The sequence below is a fragment of the Panthera onca genome, chromosome E3, assembly GCF_046562875.1.
Source record: "Panthera onca isolate mPanOnc1 chromosome E3, mPanOnc1 haplotype 2, whole genome shotgun sequence".
Classification (NCBI taxonomy): domain Eukaryota; kingdom Metazoa; phylum Chordata; class Mammalia; order Carnivora; family Felidae; genus Panthera; species Panthera onca.
The window spans coordinates 15,491,539-15,518,120 of NC_138354.1; the positions used below are offsets into that span (position 1 = coordinate 15,491,539).

General features: G+C 40.5%; 1 protein-coding gene and 1 pseudogene across 5 annotated transcripts in view; both read right to left on the reverse strand.

Annotated features, from left to right (window-relative positions):
• Positions 1–794: 794 nt before the first annotated feature.
• The window catches only part of RABGEF1 (RAB guanine nucleotide exchange factor 1), a 60,819-nt gene continuing 35,031 nt past the window's right edge, over positions 795–26,582 (reverse strand). For all 5 annotated transcript variants that reach the window (XM_078440060.1, XM_078440063.1, XM_078440059.1 and 2 more), the window contains 5 exons: positions 14,555–14,636; positions 13,182–13,314; positions 11,835–11,926; positions 6,816–7,072; positions 795–3,125 (listed from right to left, as the gene is read on the reverse strand). In XM_078440060.1, coding sequence (XP_078296186.1) covers positions 2,727–3,125; positions 6,816–7,072; positions 11,835–11,926; positions 13,182–13,314; positions 14,555–14,636 — 963 coding nt within the window. In that variant the 3' untranslated portion in view covers positions 795–2,726. The remainder of the gene's footprint in view (positions 3,126–6,815; positions 7,073–11,834; positions 11,927–13,181; positions 13,315–14,554; positions 14,637–26,582) is intronic.
• On the reverse strand, positions 15,456–25,372 carry LOC132689779 (grpE protein homolog 1, mitochondrial pseudogene; annotated as a pseudogene).

Here is a 26,582-nt window from a genome sequence, read left to right on the forward strand (position 1 = left end):
CTTCTCATGTCATATCTCACCATTTTAGTGAAATGTAATGTTTCCGTATCAGTTCTCTTGGGCTTTCTAAGTAGAAAAAAGCACCTATAAATAGCTATCACTTGAGCACTTAGCACTGCTAGGTACTGTTGTATGTCATCTAATCCCCAGAAGCCCTTGAAGCTGGTGTGATCGTCACACCCGATTCACAGATTGGGTATGTGAAAGAGCAGAGACTTGCCCAAGGCCAAAGAACTAATGTCTACGTGTTAGCCAAAATTTCAGAGCCAACCGCAAGCCTCAACCACGAGGCTAGAACATTTCTACATAGGTTAGGTTAAGCCCCCTTCATTTCTGTTTGAAGACTGAGTACCTGGGGTAATACTTTCAGAAAAGCGCTAATGGTAGTGACAGCAAACATCTTTCTCTTGTTCTTGATTCTAACTGGAATGTCCAATGCTTCATTTTTAAGTATGATACTGACGGTTGTGGCTTAAAACGGAAACCTTTGCAACATGAGGATATTAGTAATGTATCTTTTCCTAAAATAAAGAACTGAAACTCAATCTAGCTGAAAGAGGGATGGGTCACGAGACCCTGTTAATATGGGTTTCCGTTCCAAAGGTTTATTCCAATCACATTTATAGTACATAAAATAGCGATACTCTCTTGTTGAGAAAACAGAAAATGTGGCCACAGGGTTGATGCCAACTTAAATATAAGCCTCTACCTAAGGCAAGATTTCCTATCTACAGAATTCAACTAATATGAGACACGTACAAAGAAATCAATTCAACAGCTTCCCTTAAAGATACGCAAGAAATCAAAAGAAGACAGTTTTTGTGGGAGGCTGATATGCACATTTTATTTAACAAACATAATGTACAAGACTAAAAGAACTGTATATATTCCCAGGAGAATTCAGAGTGTGTATACCTGGATTAGCACCTAGAAAGTACATAGAAAAGAACAACGGAAGAGGGGGAAAGCTTTCTGCAAAAATCACTTGGGCTCGGGTTCCTAAGTGCAGATTCTCACTGGCATCGGATAGTAACTCCTCGCACTCCACATGAGCTCCGTGATCGGCTGACTCGGTTAACTGCTTCACGCCTTTAGCGCTTCGTGACAACAGGTACGTCAACCGCATGGCCCTTGCGGGGAAATTTAAGTAAAGGATACAGAGTTTTATACTCACCCTAGTTTTATTCCAAAATTACTGCGCTACAAATCTGTGTGGTACGCTGTTAGGAAGATACTGAGATACTGCTTGTGTCATGTGACCTTGTTTCAGAACGATGCCCTGGAATTATGCACAATTTCACAGGTACGCTGATAATCTATAGAAATCACTGACTGGAAGGAGGATCACACGTGGCGTATTTAGGTTATGAAGGGTTCCGTTAGGATTAAAACGGTTCCACACTGCCAGTGGCTGTAAAGCCTCAGTATCAGTTGACCGCACTGTGCATTTAATACAATATTCTTTGGTTACATCATATTAACCACAAGGAGGACAGCTTCCTTGTCTACACAATAGATTAGTGGTTCTCAACTGAGGGCGAATTTGCGCCCACTCCACCCTGGAAACATTCGGCGATGTCTGGAGGAGATTTTTCACGACTGTGGGGGTTGCCACTAGTGTCTAGTGGGTATCGAGGCCAGGAATACTGCTAAACGTCCTGTAATGCACAGGGAAGCCCTCATAACAAAAAGTCCTCAGGCCCCAAATGTCAGTAGCACTGAGGTGGAGAAACCCTGAAAGAGGTTTATATGACATGCGTCTGGGTTGCCCATAGAGTCAAAGGTCTGCTGCAGACGGAGGCAGAAAGAAGGGTGCTACAGCTCTGAGGAGTTCCCCATCGGCTCTCGCCAGTGGAGGCCTGTTCACTCCTGTCTTCTGATCTAGACCCAGGACCAGCTCCTTTACGAAGACCTCTATAAATACCTCCTGAATGAGTGGAGGACGACGGTGCAAGAGGCGTGGTTCAAAGTCTTCAAATGACTATCTTGAACAGTAACTTGATACGACCTAAAAATTATTCTGAACCTCAATGGTGTCACAGTCTCTGACTGATTATACAGAACCTCAAAGTTAGGCTAACATACTGTTAAAGACGGAGTCAATATCTTCAGGGGAGTATGTCTAACGTTTCTAGATTCATTCAAGTGGGGCAAACCAAATAAAATGGTGTTAAAGGCAAACATTCAATATACTTCATTTTAAACTAAAAAAATTAACGCATGAAACGCCATGCACAGCAGACACCATTCCTTTTTTTTTTTTACATATTTACAATTTTACATATTTACTTATCAATATATCTTCTATCTTTACAATTATAAAATTATTTCAAACTGTAGAAGAGTGGTACCATACATTTTGTAGCATTCATTTGTTTTATCCTTTAAAGGCAATTATTTACCCAAATCCAAACCACAGTGAATGCCACAGAGGAAGCACGTAGGAAAACCATGGACAAAAAACAGATTTAGACAAAACTTTCACATAAGCCTTAAATGAATCTATTTCAGTAACTCAAATAAATAGTATTTTATTATTTACTAAGCTTCCCCTGCCAGGAAAAACAAAACAAAACAAAACAAATAGAACAATCCCCACAAACTGTACCTTTAAAAACGCTCTGGCATTTATAAGCATTAAGTTATAGTCTAGATCCCAATCATGGACTGTAGTAAGGGCTAGCTACAATTTAGGCTCAAATAAATACTACCCATGTAAATATTTATCATCCTGCATAAACTTGAGGTTGCAATGGTGGAGGCAGTTTATCATTTTCAACATTTTCAGAGTCAATAGCTGCTAAAGACTGATTCGGGGGCTTAATTTCGAGTGGATACTTCTCAACAATGTCTTGAACCTCTTTTGCAATTCCATCTGTCCACTCTATGAGGTCTTTTTCAAGTTTCTTGGCTTCACTCATGATCCTTTCTTGCCGTTCATTCAACTGAGACAGAAGATCCAAGTTCTTATACATTTGCTTAACCCCTAAGCAAGCATCAGGAGACCAATTCTCAGATTCTTGCTTCCTGGGAGAAGTCTGGCCGGACATGTATCGATCAAAATCTTCCTGACTTAAATTCAAAGACTGAGCATCTAACTTCTCAATGAAAGCCACAGCACAGCACTAGAAAAAACCAGAAGGTTATTTACTATAGCCATAAGGGGAAAGGTACAAATATTCAAATACATCTTTTTAAATCCTTTTATTATGGTGAATTTAAAACAGAATCAAAAGTAGGAAAAAACAGGTAATGACCCACCATGGACTTCAGCTTCAAAAATTACCAACTCAGAGGCACTTGGGTGGCTCAGTCGCTTGAGCCTCAACTTTAGCTCAGGTGATGATCTCACAGTTTGTGAGTCTAAGCCCTACGTTGGGCTCCCTGCTGTCAGTGCAGAGCCTGCTTCAGATCCTCTGTACCTCTCTCTCTGCCCCTTCCCTGCTTGAACTCTTTCAAAAATAAATAAACCAAACAAAACAAAATTAACAACTCACAGCAAATCTGTTTTTCTTTCTCTTTCTTTCTTTTCCTTCCTTCCTTCCTTCCTCCCTCCCTCCCTTCCTTCCTTTTATTGGCTCATTTATTTTGAGGGAGAGAGAGTGTGAGCACACCCAAGCAGGGGAGAGGCAGAAAGAGAGAGAATCTTAAGCAGGCTCCATGCCCAGCACAGAGCCCGATGTGGGGCTTGACCTCACAACCATGTCATGACCGGAGCCAAAATCGAGAGCTGGATGCTTACCTGAGCCACCCAGGCATCCCAATCATGTTTCCTTATACTCCCACCTGAAATAATACATTTCTTCCTTAGGAAAAAAAAAAAAAAAAAAAAGAATTGCATTGCCAACTCCCATTGGGCCTGTGAGAAATTCAGTCCTCTCCTTGGGTTGTTCAAAGGTCTAGGGGTCTTATACGGAGTGAAATGTCGGGGGAGGCACCTTCAGTGTTTGTTCCACACTGGCTACAGAGTTTCCCGTGGACAAAAACTGAATGATTCCTCAAACTCGGAGACTCTCTGCTTCCCTGCCATGTTGCAGGGAAGAGGAACCACTGTTGGGACTGGGAGCTCTAGGGGCAAGTGACTGGGGAACATGTCCCGTAAAGCCATTCCCCTTTGAGGTCCTGCCAGCCCCACAATGCTCACTCAGGGCTTGGCCAGCTACTGGGCACATCAGCAGGTACTGGAGTGGCACACAGACCTCTGGTCCTCTAAGGACCTTTGGTGCTTTAACGTCAAGTGGTTGAAAGAACAGGCTTTGAAATCAAGCAACCTGAGTTGTCACCTCCGTCATATGTTGGCCAGGAGTTTCTGTGAGCCTGGGGAAAGTTACCTACTGTCTCTGGGGTTCCTGTATCTGTAAAACGGGAAATACCACCCAGATTTATTGTGAGAATGAAGCAATCCAGCACGTGTAACGTGCTTAGCTCACAGGTCGGCAGTAAGAAATGAACAAGCGGGAGCAATTATTAGTACAGAATCCTTGGGCAAATGCTCAGTGAAGCAGACATCTGTTGGCTATACTTTCTCATATTGATTTAATTTGACAAAGAAAATGAATTTTCGCATTTTCTTAAAAAACTATTTTCACAAGAAAGACATGCCATATAAACAGAGGGAAACGGGCAGCTCTCAGAATTTCTTCTGAGAACTCATTCCCAGGATCCAACATTATTACACATAAAAAAGGGAATCATCTTTTTGAGGAATATTTAGCAAATCTACTACAACGGACTCATCTGACAACAATGGGCCCATCTGACCCTGCCATACAGGTGCCCACCGTGTCCGTGGATGTGCTGCAGTCCCCGGAGAGAGGAGGAATCTAAGAGGATTCTAACATTCCTGGCATGGATGGATGCTGTTGCCCCAAGTGGAAACAGCGTATATGAGAAAGGAGAAAACCATTTGGTGGGGAAGTAGGTTTAGTTTTGAAAAAATTAAATTTGAGGCCCAATAAATAGCCAGAAGTGGAGCTCAGCAGGAGGGCAAGCAGGTGACGTGTGTGTGTCATCACTGTGCAGATGACAGCAGAGCGGCGGCCAGAGCAGACAGCCTAGGGAGAGAGATGCATAGAGGACAGCACCCCACGGAAAAACCCAACTTGAGAAGACACAAAGCTCACAAGGAGACAAGTAAGGAGTGGAACTCTGAAATCCAAAGGCAGGAAGTTCTAGAACAAAGGAGTTACCAAGAATGTTAAAGAAGTAAGATGAAGGCTGACAGTTTTCATGGGATTTGACTTCTGCCGGAGCAGTTTCACTGGAGCAGAGGGATCAGAAGCCGGACTCTGAATCAGCAAGAGGACGGAGACATAAGGTGCTAACAGGGCTGTAGGTCAAGGTGCTGGGAAGCTGCAGGGAAAAGGGGAGCCAGCAGCCTCCACTGCTGACCACCAGGACGACCCTCAAACACCTCCCAGCCCTGCTCATTTCTCTACTACCAGCCACGTCTCCATCTTCATAATTCTCAGGGATTTTCCACACTTTCTCATGTTCTCTGGATAAAGAACTAAATCCAAAAGGCTCTTCCTGGCAGTCAAGTGCATGTTTTCACTTATGTTAAGAAACGCTTACTTCAGCTACTTAAACTTTTGGGGGAGTATAGTTAAACCACCATGTGTCTGGGAGGATGAAAACTACTGCAAATAATGGAACAAGCATCATTTTGAAAAAGGGCATTCCCAGGACGGGCTAAATGGGTGATGGGTATAAGGAGTGCACTTGGATGAGCACGGGGTGTTGTACGTGATGAATCACTGAATTCTACATCTAAAACTAGTATTACGGTGCATGTTAACTAACTGGAATTTCATAAGAGCTTGCAAAAAGGAAAAGAGCATTCCCAGCTCCCCGCAAACCACATCCCCAGATGCTACCACAACAGTCATGAGCGGCTGGGTGCCATGGCTGAGGGTGAGGTTAACCGGGGCAGGTCCAGGTTCTGCAGCACTGGAAATTTATACACTTTTGGGAACCCACTTAAAGGAAAACAAAATACAGAATCAGGAACAAAAGGGAATACATATTTAGCATTTAAAAATAAATCACAACAAATTTCTGGAAGCTTGGGAGATTCAAGCTTGTCTTTTTAGATTCAATTGTCTTTTTAGACAATTTACTAGAAACGCTGCCTTATGTAACCTGGTTTCCTCTCCCTATCACCCTGTACAACTTCCTACCCAGGAAAGAAGGCACATAAGGTATCCCGAGGCTCAAATCCATTAGTAAATCTAGTCTCAAGCAAACAAACAAAAGTTAAGTGGTCAGTAAAAGGAAGTATTCAGCCTTACAACTTAGATACACATATTTTAATGCCATCTTGCCTAGAATCAATCAGCACGGTTAACAACAGTCGAAAATCATTTCACGTCCTCTAGACTGACCCTTGCCTAAAATCTCAGGATTCAGTTCTAAGAGATCATTTATAGAAATAAAGCAAAAAATAATTCTTAAGTCTTTCAATAAAGAAGTCAAAGTCCATGATCTGATTTATTCATGGTTGAAACAACCCAACTAAGTGAATGGCCCTTTGAACCAGGACCTGGGGAAGTGATGGCCAACAGCACCAGACACTCCTCCACGTGACTATCGTGTCTTCTGTAAGAGGATCACAATCTCTGGTCAAGTACTGAGAGGTGGGGTGTTTGCCCGGCCCAGTCACGTGTGCTGTGTGACAGCAAGCAAGCCTCTTTAGCTTTACTGATTCCTCAACTCACGGGCAGTAAACTGTCACAGGCCTGTGAGTGATGTGTCACATCCCTAAAATAAATACCTTCACGGTTCCTCTCTGTAACTCCAGGAAATCAAATCCTTACCAGATTGGTGAAATAGTAGCCATCCTCTCCAGTCATCAATCGGCTTGGGTTGCAGAAGCGGGTGATATACTGGATATTGGACTGAAGGCGTGGGGGGTTGCCCTTCAAAACAATGTAGATGAGAGTGGGTAAAAAGTCATCGGCTGATGCTGGCTCGTTCTTGGTGATCTTAATGGCATTGAAGATGTGCTTGCTACACTTGGTGATGCAGGCCAACTTATCTCGAGGTACACGCTTAGAATCCATTTCAATGATATCTATAAAGCAGAAAAGACACTGCTTCCAATGAGAAAATGATTACATAAAAGAAGTATTAGAATAATCATTTTTTAGTCTATCAAATTACAGAGGTTAACCCTTTCTCCACCAGGTAACTTAGTATATAAAAAACTTTGACCACAGAAACTGTAAACACTAGCTCATCATTACAGAATGTGTAACCAGGCACAGAACCACAGACCAGGCATTATATGCATTATTTCTGTGCTCCACAAGCCTATTTCTTTTCCATCCTCAGATTGTACAATGGATACTACTTGTAGGAAGGGAACTGAGGTTCAGAGAAGTTCCATAATTTGCCCAAAATTATACAGACAGCCAGTGACAGAGGGCAGATTCAAGTCTGATTCTCTAACGCATGCCTTTAATCACAATGGTGAACTGCTTATGAGCTCCTTGGAGAATTAAGAGCGTTTTTCCTGCTTCTGTTCCTCTAATACACTGTAAAAGTCAGTTTAGGAAGCCTACTGCTTTTTAGAAAGGTGGGTACTATACAAAGCACCATTGTATTGGATATAAAAATACAGCTGCTAAAATCTATCACATGTATAGTCCATAGCGGCCAGTCCCCACGGCATATAAATCTCCACCAGCTACAAACACCTACAGCACTTTTATGACATTTATAACCTACTAGTTAGCACAGGGGATAAAGCAAGGGTATACATTTACTCTCATTCATTCCCTTCAGAGAAAAATTACTTCACTGCCCCAAACTACCACTAAGTGCCAGGCTCTTGCAAATGGACACTCTGTGCCACAAAGACCGGGAGGTGGGGAGGAGTTCAGCACCACTAGAACAACAGAAGAGGAAGGAGGGAGTGCGCCTCTGGATAGGCATTTCTGCCTGCCATCTGGAGCAGCGTGAAAGAAGAGAGCTGAGGCAGGTTAATTTGAAAGCAATTTCTGGTCAACAGCAGCAACAAAAGGTTCTGATTTAGGTGGGGTGATGGCGCATGTCACGGTTCTTTCTGCTCCCAGCTCTCATCCCGGAGGTCGGTTACTGGGAGGAATCCTCACGGACCACCAGCCATGGAAGACTAATGTATGGGACAGAAACACCCGACAGTGCAGAGGCTGTATTTTAACTTCCTAACGCTTCTAGTCCCTGTACATACATGTCTATTGTATGCTTTTGCTTATTTTATGGTTTAGTTCCTTTACTCTTTCAATGATGGGTTGTAATTATTGTTACTATGTCTCAAACTATTTTCTTTTTCTATTTGAGTAGAATGTATGTAAAAAAGATCTGGGGCAGGGGGGTGCCTGGGTGGCTCAGTTAAGCGTCTGACTTTGGCTCCATGATTTGTGGGTTTGAGCCCTGCATCAGGCTTTGTGCTGACAGCTCAGAGCCTGGAGCCTGCTTCAGATTCTGTGTTTCCCCCCCTCTCTCTCTCTGCTCCTCCCCCCTCCTCTCTCTCAAGAAAAAACATTGAGAAAAAAAAATTTTTTGAGACTTTTTAAAAACTGTTTTTACTACTGTTTTTATCCTGTTTAGCTTTCTACCTTTATTGTTGGCTTTTATTTTTTATTTTAAACCTTTCTCTCATTTTAAACCACTGTCTCATTATTTTTTCTTTAAGTCTTGTTTAAAAAAGTTTTAAAGTTTATTTATTTCTGGGAGAGAGAGAGAGAGAGAGAGAGAATTCGTGTGTACGTGAGCATGCAAACAGGGGAGGGGCAGAGAGAGGGAGACACAGAAACCGAGGTAGGTTCCAGCCTCAGAGCTGTCAGCACAGAGCCTGACACAGGGCTGGAACCGGTGAACTGTGAGATCATGACTGAGGCGAAGTCAGACACTTAGCTGACCGAGCCACCCAGGTGGTCCTATTCTTTAAGTTTTTGTTTTTTTTTTAATGTTTATTTATTTTTGAGAGAGAGAGAGAGAGAGACAGAGCGTGAGAGGGGGAGGAGGAGAGACAGAGGGAGATACAGAATCCGAAGCAGGCTTCAGGCTCTGAGCTGTCAGCACAGAGTCCGACGTGGGGCTCGAACCCACAAACCGTGAGATCATGACCTGAGCCGAAGTTAGATGTTCTACTGACTGAGCCAAATGGGGCATCTGGCTGGCTCAGTTGGAGGAGCATGGGACTCCTGATCTTGGCGACATGAATTTGAGCCCCATGTGGGATGCAGAGATTACTTAAAACTTAAAAAAAAATAAATAAAAGTGAATTACTTTTTATCTGGATGCATGTGTAGCTGCCACTGCCAAGAGGGAGGGCCAAGAGTGTAAAAAGAGAAGGGAAGGGAAAAGAAAAAAAAGAGGGAAGGGGGTATAGATTTCCGTCACACTTTGTCCTGCAGCAACCCCTCCTCTAGAATCCTTTAGTCTGAAGGAAGTTTTCTGGGGGGAACTCTTTTGGACCCCCCCCCCCTTTTGTAGCCAGTTCCATGATTTGCACTGCTCTAAAGCCTAAAGGAGGAGATCTGGGAGGAAATAACAACAGGAAACTCACCACCATATTAATTCTTTGAGCAATGATTTCCTGCCCTAATCTGTCTGCTCTTATTTACTTTTCAGAATCCTCAGATAACTGCTTTGTGTCTGCCATCCAGGGCTTTTACTTGTAGTCAGTAGGAAGGACAGGCTGAGGGTGGGTCCTCCATCTTAGCAGAAGTCTTAGATTTATCGTTCAAGTTTTGTAAACAAAGTAGGCTGTAGCTCCAAGTCATGATTCCTCAACCTTGGCACTAATGAGATTTTGGACTGGATAATTTTTTTTTTTTTTGTAGGGGACTGTCCTGTCTTGCATGATGTTTAATAGCATCCGTGGCCTCACTTCTAGATGACAGATGTCAACTGAAACGGAAAATGCCTTATTCAGTATATTTATCAACAAAACTGACAGTGCTGATTGGTAGCACCTGGGACAATGTAGAGACATTTAACGGATGTCTCCATATTGAAGACCACTGTTACAGACCGTCCTCTCTGGGACTCCTGTACTTAGGCTAACAATTTCAGATTAGGAACACAGTGATCATTAGAACCTTTGGCCCTCCTAGAGGCAGAACGTATCTGTACTTGGACTGGCAAGATACGGGGGTTAAGATGAGGAAGAGTAAGAAAGCTTTTAAAATTTTATGGCCAGGGGCGCCTGGGTGGCTCAGTTGGCTGAGTGTCTGACTCTTGGTTTTGGGTCAGGTCATGATCTTATGGTTTGTGGGTTCCAACCCACATCAGGCTCTGTGCTGACAGTGTGGTGCCCACTTGGGATTCTCTCTCTCTCACTGCTCCTCCTCCTCTCTCTTTCTCTCTCTCAGAGTAAACATTAAAAAATAAAATAAAATCTTGTGGCCAAATTTCTACTACTAAAATACCTCTTCAAACTCCAACTCAGATGACTTGAGAGAAAAAAGTTTCATCTCTCAAATTCTATTAACAAACTGTTGATGTATTAAAATCCTCTTAGTTCTATTCTTAAGCAAACAATGGTCTGGCTCCTGTAGTTTCTGGTTTTATAAGGTCTATCCTATGGCATTTCAGAAAAGAGTCCCAAACATAAACTCCTTTGAAGTACTTTAAACATAAACCAATTGGTCTTGAACTTGGTAAGAGTCTTTGGGAAAAAACACAAGTACAATGTCCATATCCAGGCTTCTCACCTTCAATCTCTTATGATGTTCCCTGAGCAAAAGGTAGGAGTGGGGGTGGGCCTTGACCCAAAGGAGTCAATTCATGAAGCCTATAACACAGCCTTGCAGAAAAGCTTTGAACAACAAAGATGACAGTATTTAGCTAGGCCAGTTAGACTCTGCAAGGGGAATTACAGAAAACAATTCATTTAATAACAGGAGTTAAAATGCAGAGATATACAAAGAGAAGCAGAACCTGAAAGAGCGCAAGAATCATGTTAACAGCAGATATCCCAGTCCCCAGAGGGGCTGTGGAGCTAAGTTTCCGTGAGAGTGTGGCTTCCTTTCCTACCTTGATAATCTCTTAAGTAACCCCCTATTTCTTCCTGTAACATGAGTGAGTCTCTAATTCTTACAACCAAAGGAGCCTACCTAATGGTTTGCCTCCAACACTGCTAACAGCAGCTGAGCAACTAACTTTCTTTCCCAGCAGAATTTCACCAACATTCTCTAAATGGGCAAGTCTTTCCAACTCTTCTTAATTGAGGAGAAGCTGGTCAAGGTTGGATGTCTTCTCTAGTAGGAGCAATTTGTTTTGGTTCTTTGCTTTTTTAAAATTTTCATGGGCTATTTCTGCTGGGCTATTCCTATGACTAAGAAACAGAAACCTTATTAGGTGCCTGGACCTGTCCAGGATGCTGGAACCACAAATTCAGGGCACTTCATTTACTTCTTAGACAAACCAGAAAAATAATCCAAAGCACATCTCTAATTACCAATTAGAGAGACATCATTTTAATATGTAACTTCAGCTCGGGGAGTACCTTGTACCACCAACTCCCTTCCTCCCTCTAAAATTATCTTGAATATACAAATGCCATTGAGTTTTAAGAAATTAGCCTTAGCTGCATTTGACCTTGGTTTAGTTCAATGCCCAAGAAATAAGAGACCCTGGTCACAGAAAATAAAGGGGAAATGTAGTTTACCTGCTAAGGTGAATACTTCAAATTTATAAAACTAGCACTCTTGCAAAAGGCTTTTCCCACATTCCAATATACCTCTGGCAATACCTTACTGTCTGGCTGCTCACTGACCTAAGTATGGATTTATGTTAACTTCAAGGAGAAACACCCAGATAAGAAAGCTCTCAGTTTCACTGACCTGTGATTGCTTTCACCACCATATCAGATACTTCGGAAATTTCTTCATTAACAGGGACGCAAAGCATCTGAGGTGTGACCCAGTGCAGGGCTCTACAAAGAGGGAAAGACAGTAAAAATCCCAAGAATAGACTGCAGCCATTTGTCTTGTCATGTCCTTCAGTTAAGGGGAAATATGGGACACCACTGACTAATGAGGCCATCGTAGGCCCAAGCATATCGCTGCTGAACATATTAGGGGCTGAGCTGAAGTAACTAGAATCCTTAAATGAGGCTTCTCTTCGGCACTTATCACAAGGAAAGCAGAAGACAACTTTACTGGTTGAAATGAGATTATACTGAGGCTGAAGAGAAATTTGAGGATAAAGATCTGAGAAGAATCTGCTGCTTCCTCTCTTCACTGTCCATCACCCTTAATGTCCACTTAGGCTCTGCCTTCAACTTATGAGACTGAGTAAGAGATCAACAAGTGTGTGTCGCCCTAGTCTGAATCACTGAATTTCCTGGCCACACCCTAGCTTCCCAGCAGAGACTCTGCTGCTGACCCTCACCGGTTGTCTGACAAATGCTCTCACCCTGCATGTCAGTCCAAAGCCCATCTAGCTCCTTCTGGCTCCATGTGGCACCTTTCCAATACCAAGTCCTCACTTCTGGGGTGACACTACCAAGAACAGATCTACCAATTACCAGCCCCACTGTCTGGGAACACCGTTTGGATTCCTAGGGCCCCTCCTCCAGAAACACCTGTGCACAACCAATCTCAGACCTATTCCCACATTTAGATGGCCTATTTCCTAAGTGTTTCACTGCCACCAGAATAGAGCCCTGGGGGAATAGAGCCCACTCTACTGCCCATGGAAGATTAAGCACTTTGGGAAGTGTTATCAACCCAGTGCTAGGGGGAGGATGTAATTGGAGGAACAGCTAAATAAGGAGCACCACTGGTTGTGGGGGGGGGGGGGGGGGAATCATGACACCTTAATATGGGTATGTCCAGCTTAACTTCCTGCCTCACAAGACAGGACAAAGCAATGAGAAGTAATGAAATTTCCACCTGTTCCTTGGAAGTTTTGGAGATTTTGAAACAATCTCAAACACTGGATCTGCTTCTCATCTAAAGCTGCTGGAGTCAGAAGGATAAGCAAGAAGGTGATTTCAGGCCTTTCCTCCTAGCAATTTACCATATTCCTTGTCTTTCTGACACCACAAAGAAGCTCAGTGCTAAGGCTGGCAGGTCCCTTTGCTGTTATTTGCCCTCAAGGTTTGAAATGCAAGTGCTCTGTTCTCCCACAGTGTGTTCTTCCCATGGTAGGTAGTAAACACAAGACAAAGCAAAACAACCAACTACCGGATCCTCTTTTGAATAGCGAGATCTTTCTTCTCATCATCGGTAGTTTCTGGACAGAACACATACTTATAGAGACGAGTCATGATGTACTTTTCGATCTGATCCATTATCTTCTCAACTTTTTCCGGAGGCACTGAAATATCCAAATGGACACAAAAGCTCAAGAGAGGGATGGACAGTTTATTTTTATTTTTATTTTTTTTTCAATATATGAAATTTATTGTCAAATTGGTTTCCATACAACACCCAGTGCTCATCCAGGGATGGACAGTTTAAATTAAGAATATGTTTTCATAGTTTTTCCGACATAGCAGAAAACTAATTTACTAGTTAATACATTAAATATACCCAGAAACAAAAGTACAAGATGTTACATTAAAAAATATCCTTTAGGGGCGCCTGGGTGGCTCAGTCAGTTAAGTGTCTGACTTTGGCTCAGGTCATGATCTCACAGTTTGTGAGTTCGAGCCCCACGTCAGGCTCTGTGCTGACGGCTCAAAGCCTGGAGCCTGCTTCGGATTCTGTGTGTCTGTCTCTTTGCCCCTCCCCCACTCATGCTCTGTCTGTCTGTCTCTGTCTCAAGAATAAATAAATATTTAAAAAAATTTTTTTAAATAAAAAAATAAAAAATACCCTTTAAAAACTTAACCTCAATTTTTGGGACTGCCTCTCACAGAACTGCCAGTTCTAACCTAAGCTGCTTGGCGGGACCTAATAGGTTGTATGCCTTGCCAAGTGGGAAGACCTCAGCATGGCTCACACTATTGCTACATTAGAAAAGCACTTGAAATTCCCAAAACAGAATGACAGCAACCCACTCTTCCATTTTTTCTGAGGTTTACTATAAAACCTTGGAGATTTGGAGGTGTACAGGTGGGGCTTATTTCTCATTTATACATGTATGCTAAGTATATCCTAAAACCCAACATCAATGGAAGTCAAATTCAAGAAAATCTCAAAAACCCTACAGCTCTAAGTCACTGATTCTCAATTTTTATTCCACCCCCACCCATTTGAGGAATACATAATCATGAAAAATGACTCACCATAATGGTGATTCCAAGATGGGGGTTTCATTTAGAAGCCTCCTAAATGGGTTTTAATCAACTCTGCCCCTGCCCCAATGGAATTATTAAACATTGTTCAATAAATGACCCAACTGCTGTGATTACTTTGGAATGATACACATGGTGGTATTGAAAGACACTCTAAGGATAAGACCAGCTACCAGGATGTCAGTGGAGTCATTTATAGGACAGAGTTGGCAAACCAGCCAGGCCATCAGAGAAACAGAGAAAGTTCTAAAAGACTCAAAGGTCAGACTCTGTACAACTGACCAGCAATCCCTTAATGGCTGGCTACCAAAGTATTACCTTTTCCACGAGTCTGCATTCTTTCAGTCACATTCTGGTAGAAATCCTGAGTAAACTCTGACTGTTCCTCAATGCTTAAATCCTGAAAAAAAGGGACAAAGAGGTTGCTTGGTAGCTGAAGAAAGATCACGCATAAAGCTCTAAATTTTATAAAGTTTCCAAAATCCACTCCTTAATTGGTGCTAATCTCAAAAGTACCTACCAATTACATAACCCTGTAGAAAAGAAAAGTCTGTCCTGTAATGTTATTTACAACACCCCATGACCTCTTATTTCTTTTGATGTATATATGTATTCCTACATGGGTATAATGCATATGTTGATAATTTACACACTTATGTGCATTTCTATTTATCTGATCTACTTAATCATTTTTGGTGGCTTTCTCACATCTCATTATATTAAATGATGTATTTAACCAGTCTCTACCATTGTGCGTTTGGGCTCCTCTCTTTTTTTCACTATTATGTACAATTGTGTGGACTGTTTCTCTTGGGTTATTTCTTTGTGATACATTTTCAAGAGTGACATTAACAGTTCATAAATATGAACAACTTTGTATCTCTAAGTATCTACTGCTAGACTGTAATCCTCAGAAACTCCCAATGCAGAGTCATTAGCCATGTATGTGTATTTATTTCTCCAGGGCCCCTACAATAATGGTCTTCGTAATTTTTATTTGGGTTTACTCATTATGTGGTATAATATGTATACTTATTCCCTACTTTCTTTTCAAGAATAAAGTCTACATAAAATATAAACACAGTTCAGGGAGCCCAGGTGGCTCATGAGTTCACGAGTTCAAGCCCTGCATCGGGCTCTGTACTGACAGCTCAGAGCCTAGAGCCTGCTTCAGGTTCTGTGTCTCCCTCGCTCTGCCCCTCCCCTGCTCGAACTCTGTGTCTCTCTCTCTCTCTCTCTCAAAAAGAAATAAACATTAAAAAATATAAACACAGTTTAGCACAGTTAACTAGAAGATGATAGGGACGCTTGGGTGGCTCAGTCGGTTAAGGGTCCAACTTTGACTCAGGTCATGATCTCATAGTTCATGGGTTCGAGTCCTGTGTCGGCTCTGCTTACAGCTCAGAGCCTGGAGCCTGCTTAGGATTCTGTGTCTCCCTCTCTCTCTGCCCTTACCCCTCTTGCACTCTGTCTTTCTCTCTTTCTCTCTCTCTCTCAAAATAAATAAACAAACACTTAAAAACAACTAGAAGATGATAGGAAGAAACACAAAACATGGAGAGAAACAGAATACAGAGGCAGGAACAACAGAAAACGTAGTCCTTAAAGATAGAGAAATTAGTCCAGTCAGTCCAGTTTAGTCTCTAACTAAACTTTCTAGCAATCAACACCAAGAAAAAATAGTCACATAATTGGGTGTTCAAAATATAAATGCAAACGAACCCTTCAGGTGAAATTCTGACACCAAACCCAGAAATTTCTCTCAAGGGTTCTCCTAAAGACTCACTGTAGAAGGGCATGATCATGGCCCAGGACAAATTCCACAGGACCGTTTTTCACAGCCTGCCTCTATGCAGGCCAATGACAGCATGCCGGCAAGGGCCCATAAGGCCTTGGTGAAAGCATGCAGTCCCTGTCACTGGCTTAAATCCCGAAAGACGCGTTAGGGTCCAGATCGTGTCGTTCTGCCTTTTACGATGTCCCTCCCACGTATCCTTTCCCGGTTTGGGCCTCAGCAACCCTCCCCTCGAGTATAGCTGCTCTCCCCAACTGTGACGTTTCTCACTTTTCAATCTGTCCTGCACCCCACAGTCCAACTGATCATCTGAGATTCAGATCTGAGCACAGAATGAGATTAATCATCGGAGCGTCATACTTCCAATGGTTGTCCATCAGATGAATGCCGAAGCCTGCACTCAGAATCACCACCCCTTCCTCCTTCCCGCTTACCCTGCCAGGTTACCCAATTGTTCTGAGGTCTGCTTTTGGCTATTCCACCTCTCCAACACTATAAAGTTACTCTCTGCCTGCATTACTTTGACTCCTCTCCAGTCTTCCAACAGCTGTCCGAGGAAGGCTGTGTTCATACCTTACTTCTAAGAGCGGTCTTTCATTCCCTCAGTCCAAACAGCCTTGTGGGCCTCACAGCACTCACAGTGCACCTGCTGCTTTCTTAACTAGGTATTTACAGAAGAGTCCTTTGGTTGAATTAAAATTGATCCCTTGTCTAAGCAAGAACTTGGTACTAAGTAAACTTTAGACGTTTTGAAATGTTGCTTTCATTTGTATTTACCACCATTTTCCAGTGCTGCCTTCCATTCTACCTTTTATTTTACGTTACACAGCTTTTAAAAAGTGAATACCACTAAACCTTTTACCTGATCCTTAAGAACAATATTTAAAAAGTTCAACTGCAGCTTGAAAACTGTTTTAAATTTCTCCACAGAAATAAGTATCTCTCCAGCACAAATAAATATCCTAATCGACTTCACTAATTTACTTCTAAGTTTTTTCATGTTTAACTCTGAAATGTAAGGTGCAAGTATGAAATATGGACCGTAAGTAATCTATATACAAACTTCCCTTTGTCAGTAGCAGATAGTAAGTAAAAAGCAACACTGCTCCCTCTGTTCCCCCAGTTGCTCCTGAGAAACTGAATTTATTTCTGGAATCCCTGGTTTATTTCACTGTCCTATATTTTAATTTTTTAATTAAAATCTCACCTAGTTGTGATGTCTTTCATTTTAGGATACATTTTGAAGTCTGCTAGATTTAGAAACCTCTCCTACCAAATCCTTGTTCCCAAACCCACCACACAAAAAGATTATATATTTGCTTTTTTTTCTAGAATAAATATAACATTGTAATTTAAATTTTTCTTACCTAGATCCAAGATACTATCTTTAGTCTTTTATTTTTTAAATGTTTGTTTACTTTGAGAGAGAGAGAGAGAGAGAGAGGGAAAGAGGGAGGGAGAGAGAATCTCAAGCAGGCTTAGCATTATCGGTGCAGAGCCTGACATGGGACTTGACCTTACGACCATGAGATCATGACCTGAGCTGAAATCTAGAGTTGGACACTTAACTGACTGAGCCATCCAGGCGCCCCAACAATCCTTAGTCTTTTAAATCTTTGTATGAACTAACTTTCCTTATTAGACTTTTACTAATATTTAATGCTATTTATCGCTATTATATTTAAAAATTACTATTTTTTTAAAGGTTTATTTTTGAGAGAGAGAGACACAGCGTGAGCAGGGGAGGGGCAGAGAGAGAGGGAAACACAGAATTTGAAGCAGCTCCAGGCTCTCAGCTGTCAGCACAGAGCCCGACGCAGGGCTTGAACCCAAGAACTGTGAGATCATGATCTGAGCTGAAATCGGACGCTCAACTGACTGAGCCACTCAGGCGTCCCCCAAATTACTATTTTTTAATACTGTGCTAGGCTCTTTAGCTTTTTATCACCAGTATGTCATACTGTAACTGAACTTTATGAATTTATCTTGTTATGCCGATAAATTTACACCTCTATTAGTACACTTAGATTTTCCTGAGAAGATCATTTTTCCTAAATTTCATGGAAATTTTATTTCTATTCACTCAAAAAGCACTTGCTGTATGATCAGAATTGCTAGCCACTGTACCAGACAAGGTATTAAAAACAAAATTAATAAAATGCCCAGAAGGCATTCCATTTGAATGGGAAGATTGAACGCAAATAAGTAATCATAATATTCTATGAGAATTAAAAACCAGAAGGACAAAAAGTGCCATGGGCCACATGATAAATCCTTCACTTCTCCTTTTTATTGCATCTACCTTCAACAATTCTCTCGAAATAGGTATGGGTATACTGTAGCAGTAAGTATTCTTATTTCATACTAATATCTATGTGATATAGGAACGACGTTTCTAGTAAAGCTCAACGAGACAGGATGTCTCCATGCTCTGGGGTCTGAACTTGAGCAGATCACATCTACTCTGTGAGAAAAGTCCTGATTCTACCCACCTCCTCCTGCTGCTGGAGGATGGGACTCTATCAGAGCATGCTCAGTTTGTCCAACACGTGGCTCTGCTTTCCATACTGCCGCTTCCCAACGAGACTTCAATTTTTTGCTTCCTATCTAGCCCTTGTCTATGAATGGATCAATGAAACTTATATTGTAAATATAAGCTTCATCCCTGCACTAAAGTAGATAACCAGACAAACAGATCCATGGACTGAGCAATTTTAAGTCCACTGGTAATATTTCTTCAGAAAACTAGTTTTAATACTATGCCTGGACTTTCATGTGGGTAATTATAAGCAGCAGCTACATGAAGAATGTGTCCATAAGAACATGTTTGTAAATTCTAAATACCATCAAATTAGTCCCTTCTTCTCCTATTCTTAGTTTAAATCATTTTGTAAATCTTTTCAAATCCTTTCAATAAGCAGACTATGTTTAAATTAACAAAAGGACTATCATTATGGAGTTTGTGAGATGAAACTTTTTATTATGAAGACTATAAATCTAATTTTATTTTTATAATATGGGGGCTTCACTTAACATCTTAACAGTAATATTTTAATTTTCCTTTAGCATGCTATAATTTTACTTGTTATTCTTTCAGTTTATGCACTTTCTGCAATAGATTATTCTTTTTTATCTCCTAGGTGCCTCAGACATGGTTACCTTTCATTTGCACCATATCTCAATACTTAGAACAAACCACAGTACACTGATTCTTATGATTACTAGTACTCACTTTTTAAAAAAATATTTATTTTGAGGGAGCCAGAGAGAGCGTGCGCTAGTAAGCAGGGGAGGGGCAGAGAGGGGGAGAGAGAATCCCAAGCAGGTTCCTTATTGTCAGCACAGAGCCCGACGCAGGGCTCGATCTCATGAACTGTGAGATCATGACCTAAGCCGAAATCAAGAGCCAGACGCTGAACTGACTGAGCCACCCAGGTGCCCCAGTGGTACTCACTTCTAAGTAAAAACACTGTGACCTCCTTTTCAAGGCCTAAATGGCCTGTTTTGCTAGAGGCAGTGAGTCACCTATTCCTCCCCCGGCTCCACACAATCACTGCAATTCTATGTTACTATTCAGAAAATTTCTTTTTATATTTCTATTTATATCACACAGACTTACACTACATTAGACTGTTTATTTTACAATTTACAATAACTCCCCTGCTACTCTGTCCTCTTATCTTGTTTCAGATTCTTTGTAGGACTTACCACTATGTTATATTACAAATCTGTTGATTATTTTCGCCACTAAAATGTGAGCTCCGTGAGGGGACTGTTGACCACCAATATCCTCAGTTCCTACAACAGAGCCAGGAATAGGGCTATTGCTCAATTAGTTGAATGAAGAAATAAATGTGACCATTTATCATTGCCCCTCTCTTTGTAATACTGTAAAAACACTCGGAGACAATTCTACATAGATTTCTTCTATTTCTACAGATCTTGTGAGGAGAGTCACTGATTTTGTTCTGCACTATCTTTTCAAGGATAGCTAAATAGCAAATAGCCTTGGAAGACAGAGATAGCACCTCCCTCAAGTAAAAGGGTAGACTGTTTATTGTCCAGTATAATAAAGATAACATTTCCATCTGAGGCAAAGGTCAGACAAGTTTAAAACATCCTCTTATCTAACATTACTCACTGCAAGCACAGGCATTACCTGGTCTTTGCATTACCCTGTGGGAACTGACACTCAGGGAATTGGTGCAAAGGCTAATATACTCTAGATATGGCTACTGCTGTGAGTAATAAACTGGCCTTCTTTTCTGACCCAGGGGACTCATGGCTTCTGCCAGTATCCATGGAATGATGGCAGGCTAATTTGTTAACTTGAGAGTAGCGAAAATCTCAGATCCTTCACAGTTCTTCTCAAAGGAGCTAAGCAGGTTTGTGTTGGTAAATTTTTAGGTTCTACAAAATTCCAAAATGTTTTTTCAGTTTTCTAAGAAAAATTACAGTCTACCAAAGTCTACTTTTCCTAAAGTATTTTCAAACTATTGACTGGGATCATCTTTTCTATAATGTCTGTGTGTAAAGTCATTTTATTTTTTTCCTAAAAAATTTTCCTGTTTTGTTTGAAAGTTTGACAAGTGGGTGTATTCTTTTGACTATTAATACGGAGAGGTATTCTGTATACCTTCTTAATTGTCTGGTTGAAATCTTTTTTTTTTTTTTTTTCACTCTGTTTTGAAAATCTTTGCCTATTTTCTTAATCATGTTTTCTATGTAGTTCACCTGGCACATCTCATCATTAGAATTTAGAATTCCATAATCTGTTTTCTGGGTTAAGTTTCTTTTGTACTGCAGTTAACTGTTGAATTTATTTAGGTTTTAGCTTCGATGTCCATATTTTTTGTACTGCCAGTTTCTGTTGCCTTCAATAATTTTTTTAAGGAAAATAAACACATTGGTGCTTCAATCCTCTTAAATAAAAATTTAAAATTAAATATTAACATTTAAAGTAGACCAAGCATGTGGTTCTCATAGTTTGAGATGGTCCATCTTACTAGGGAATATACCCTGAGGTCACTAGTAGCTAGTTGAACACAGATTTAAACATTTCTACATTTAGATGAACAAAACAGAGCAAAAGTAATTGGTTTTTGTCAAATCCAATTACTGCCAAAATAAAGATGGTGAGAATTGTTAAGGTACATCATGTCCATTTCACATCTCTAAGGTAAAGCCAGTGGTTGATCATTTTTAGCACCTGGTTAGTTAGTAATTACAAATGAGCTCACATATGTTCTTCACAAAGGTCAGCATTAAATTTTTTTAGCAAGAAAAATGTTTATACTCTTGCCTTTCATTTACACAGTGAGATGCGAAAGAACCACAGTGCAGCGAGGCACGGCCAAGTAACCCCACAGGATCCTAGAAGACACTGTATTCATTTAAGATACTTTGATGTCACCAGAATTTCAGCAAACATAGCATTATTCATGATATTCTAGAGGACTAGCAGTGTCCAAGTGGCTTCTTCTCTAAGTATGTGAAACTACAAAACATGGAATCCTAAAAATCAATGAACAGACTCCTGAATTAGAGTTCGTTAATTGAATTGTGTGCTTAGCCACTTGGGTTTTTCCAACAAAGTTTGGGGAAAGGTCAAAAGTACTCATGGATGAGAAAAGACAAATCAGCCTTTCAAGAGTTATAGCAGCTAGTTAGAGGCAGCTAAGCTCCTTTCACCACGCCCACCAAGGTAGGTCCTGGCGTGGGCCATCAGCTTGTACCTCGCCTTGTTAACTAGCACTGCTGTGCCCAGCTCTTTCCCCTCAACAAGAATGCAGAACAAAGCCTCACATCTGTAGGGTCAAACTTGGCTCAGTTTGAACCACAACTGGTTTCATTTGAGTAAGCCGTGATTTTTGAACATCTTCTGGATGTGGATTTCTGTCATTATGGGGCTCTTCTATAGGTTTTATAGGGTTATCATCTTTAATTTTTTTCTCTTGGAACACACATTGTGTTGCTTTCTCTAAAATGCCTACAACCTCTAGCAAGTCCTCGCAGAATTCCTAAATACCATATAATTATGCCTCCTCCACCACTTTTGGCTCCTTGGCAAAAAGTTCTCTGTATCTGCCAAATCTTGCTTTTATTCTTCCGTACACTCTTTTAGTTGCTCTTCTAATGACTCTCTCTTCCATGACTATCCTCTCTGTAGAGGAAATACCTCTCTTCCGTTCCATTTTGACCCGTGTCCTCTTCTATTCTGGGCACTGTTCTTTTGTTTTGCAGCTGTGCACAACAGGAGAGGGCCTGAGAGACGATGCCAAAGCTGGGAGCCAGCCTCACCCACTGAGCCATCACCGTTCCCCTTGCTAATGTCTTAAGTTTTCTCGTACATATCGCTATATTCTTCTATGATACATTCTTATTTTATTCACTCATCACTTTCAACATAATTATCAATTCAACCTTTTATCTATTTTCAGTTCTTACAACTTACAGATTCTATCAGCTCAGATGCTTTCCCACGGTCTTGTCACCTCACTTCTCATCTAACTTTAAAATTGAGTCCTGGGTTTCTCCTCTAGCCCAGCTCCCCAATTTTCTAATCATGATTAAAGCCTATTTTGTTAATTAAAATTTCCTTGCCTTGGATACAAACCTCTGCTCTCCTAACAGTAAATACACAGCAGGTCAAACTACTCCTTGCACACATATATGGTTTAGAATAGTGAAATCATTTTTAAAAGTTTATTTATTTAGGGGCACCTGGGTGGCTCAGTCAGTTAAGTGTCCGACTTTGGCTCAGGTCATGATCTCATGGTTCATGGGATCGAGCCCCACATTGGGTTCTGTGCTCACAGCATGGAGCCCACTCCCTCTCCCCCTGCTTCTCTCTCTCTCTCAAAATAAATAAACATTTAAAAAAGTTTATTTATAAAGTGTATTCATTTGTTTATAATGTTTATTTATTTATTTTGAGAGAGAGAGAGAGAGAGAGAGAGAGAGAGAGAGAGAGAGAGAATGTGAGTGGGGTAGGGGCAAAGAGAGAGAGGGAGAGAGAAAATCCCAAGCAGGCACTATGCCGCCAGCACAGAGCCTGACATGGGGCTTGAATTCACAAACTGCAAAATCATGACCTGAACCAAAATCTACAGTTGGATGCATAACCAACCGAGCCACCCAGGCACCCCTAGAATAGTGAAGTCATTTTAAGGTATAGGAGGACACCTAGCTTTCTATTTATTCTTGGAAAGAGAAGATAAATGAAGATACAGCTATGTTGTAAACTGTAATTTTTTTCTCCTCATTCAGGTTTAGAAAAATAGTTTTTCAAGAGAGTTGACATGGGAAAAATTTTAAGTTTATATAATATAACCAATATCAGAATTTTATAGAATGAATGCTTGGGAAAAGAATGATGAAAGTAACAAAAGGTCTTACGTTTGTGCTTGACTGCTTCTTTAGTAAGGAAAAAGAATATTTGAATGACTGCTAATAAAGGAATCTTGTTTTTAAAATTGCATTGAGGGGCACCTGGGTGGCTCAGTCAGTTAAGCGCTGAGTCTTGATTTCGGCTCAGGTTGTGGTCTTGTGGTCATGAGATCAAGCTCTGCATGGGGGTCCATGCCGGGTATGGAGCCTGCTTGGGATTTTCTCTCTCCCTCTCAAAAAAATAATGCATCGAGAAATCCAAAAAATTCACTTATCAAGAAGCTTTAATTCAATATCTGATAAATTAGAAGATATGTATTTTAAGGAAGTAGAGGGTATAATAAGCTCCACTTTTAAAAATAGAGTAGGCTCCACTTTCAGAATAGGGGAGAGTGCTTCTGAGTGATTTATTAATAATTAACAATGGCAGGATTTAAACATTTGGGGCAGCAAAAGAAACTTCTTGATTTAACTGCAGTCTGTTTTGTGTTTTGAAAATGTTTTCATATAAATAAACTTATGGGAAAAAAACTTCACCAAGGAAGGGATCTTACTAAGTTAGAAAATAGGGTTTTCTAGTTATGATGGAAAAGGTTAATATTGAAAGTTGGCTCTATATAATACTTTAAAATTACCCTGGCCACATAAAAAGGCTTTGTCCGAATGACAAAAAGAAACCCATACATCCTTCATTTCATTGGTGACCCTATACATCCAGAATCCATGGCCACTCTTAGACCTATCTGAAGCTTGGCTCTTACAGTGAGATTCTTAAATTCTAGTTATTTTTGTAATGATAAGAAGTTTAAAGCACTAAACCTTATAAATTCTTCTTAGCTTCTTCTGTATATGCCAGTCCCCCATCAGTCATTTTCTTAGTAAAATTTAAATTCTTGCTATGATGACTTCTAAGAAGAGAAAAGTGGCTGATGACAACATAAATATAAATGGATTTTGTGTTAATGATGTAGCTGCCTATTTTGTTTGCAATAAAAATACCTCTTATTCTAAATAATATGAAAAGGAACTATAAGAAATATATATTTTAAGTAGCTAATAAGATTAACCAAACAGAAAAAATGACAAAATAAACCACCTTCAGAAGAGTCTGAGCAACCAACAATATTTGTTGAACAGTAAAGCATTACATTGTATTACTGCAGTGTGTATGAATTATGTAAGGACTGAATGAAATTTCATCCCAAAGAGACATCCTTTTGGGATGAGGAAATTGAAAAAAGAAAAAAAAATTCTGAGTGCAGATGAGGTGTTTTGTGATAAAGATAAAATGGCTGAAAATAAACCCAACCTTTTTAATGCAATTCTGTAAATATTTAATTTTCTAGACTTGAGCCAGATATGGAAAAGGCTGCTCACCACTGACATACACTCAGATTGGAGAAAACAGGAATGCAGTAGAAAAAGATGTGGGCAAGAGCGGTCCATTGTTCTGGACCTCAGAGATTTGGGGAAGACTGCTACTGTGGGGCACAGAAGAAAGAATCACCAGTTAATGGCAACGTCAACAGGGTGGGTTCAAACATATAGGAAATGAATTTTCATACTGTATAGGTCACTAGAATAAGATGACTTAGAAAGTCTACTTGGTGAGACTAACATTAAATTAAGTTTTTTGAGCCTTAAGTCTAAGCCTAAGTTAAGATTTTGAGTTTTGGTTACCTGAGTACAGAGGACACCTTTCACACACTTCATTACTTCAGCAACTATCCCCAACTGCACTCAATCAGATCCTCTCAAGAAATTTATATGATTAAGTGATTTGAAGCTTATTAGGTAAGATTGGTTCATTCTGGTATAAAAACTGTTTTATTTATTTAAAAGGACATTTAACCTGCAGCCAAAGGCAAAAGGGCTTCCTGGAGAAGCGCTGGACATTTCAGTTTAACAAATATCTGTTCAATATCAGGTATGTGCCAGGTATTGTGGCACATACCTGCCTAAGACTTGGACACTTAGCCACAGAACACTTAGTGCTAGTGTAGAAACAGAAAACTGTTGCACAATGGCTCTTCAAATGGAAGGAATCTGAGGCCACATTCAGTTCTCAGATACGGGTTAGTGATGCCTTGAAAACAGTTAGGCATGATGGTATTCTGCCCCAGTTAATTACTGTTTTACTTTAGTATATTGGTTTAAAAGTCAACTAAATTATTACAGAACAAGGGCACGTTACAGTTCTGAGCAAAAGAAAAATGAACAAATCAGTTCTGATGAGCTGATCAAATGAGCTTATTGTTTTTCTAAAATATAGCATTACACAGTATATATGCTATATGTACTGTAGTCTCTAGGCCAAAATAGTATGAATATCCTGTAAACATTCTGTATGGACTAAAGAAAAAATAACTACAGGGGTGCCTGTGTGGCTCAGTCAGTTAAGTGTCCAACTTCGGCCTAGGTCATGATCTTGCTGTTCCCAAGTTCAAACCCCACCCTGGGCTCTGTGCTGACAGCTCGGAGGCTGGAGCCTGCTTCAGATTCTGTCTCTCTCTCTCTCTCTCTCTCTGCCCCTCCCCAACTCACATTGTCTCCTTCTCTTAAAAATAAATAAACATTAGAAAAAATTTTGAAAAAAAGAATAAATAACTACAAAGGCTTAGTTTTTATTTATGGCTAAAAAAATGAAAGTTGTCTTAAATACTAAGAACAAACTGAGGGTTGATGGGGGTGGGGGAGAGGGGAAAGTGGGTGATGGGCATTGAGGAGGGCACCTATTGGGATGAGCACTGGGTGTTGTATGGAAACTAATTTGACAATAAATTATATATTTAAAAAAAATGAAAGTTGTATACCACATGACCTCTGAAGATTCCATACTAAGGAAGTCTATCACTGCTTCTAACTCAAAACATCAATGATTATGGGCGCCTGGGTGGCTCAGTTGGTTGAGCTTCAACTTCGGCTCAGGTCACGATCTCATGGTTTGAGCCCCGCATCCAGTCCTATGCTGACAGCTCAGAGCCTGGAGCCTGCTTCAGATTTTGTCTCCCTCTCTCTCTGACCCTCCCCAACTCACACTCTCTCAAAAATAAATAAATGTTACAAAAACAAAACAAAACAAAAACCCATCAATGATATATGCTTTCTTTAAATGTTACTATCTGCTTACAAATGCTTTAAATTTTTTTTTTTTACCGTTTA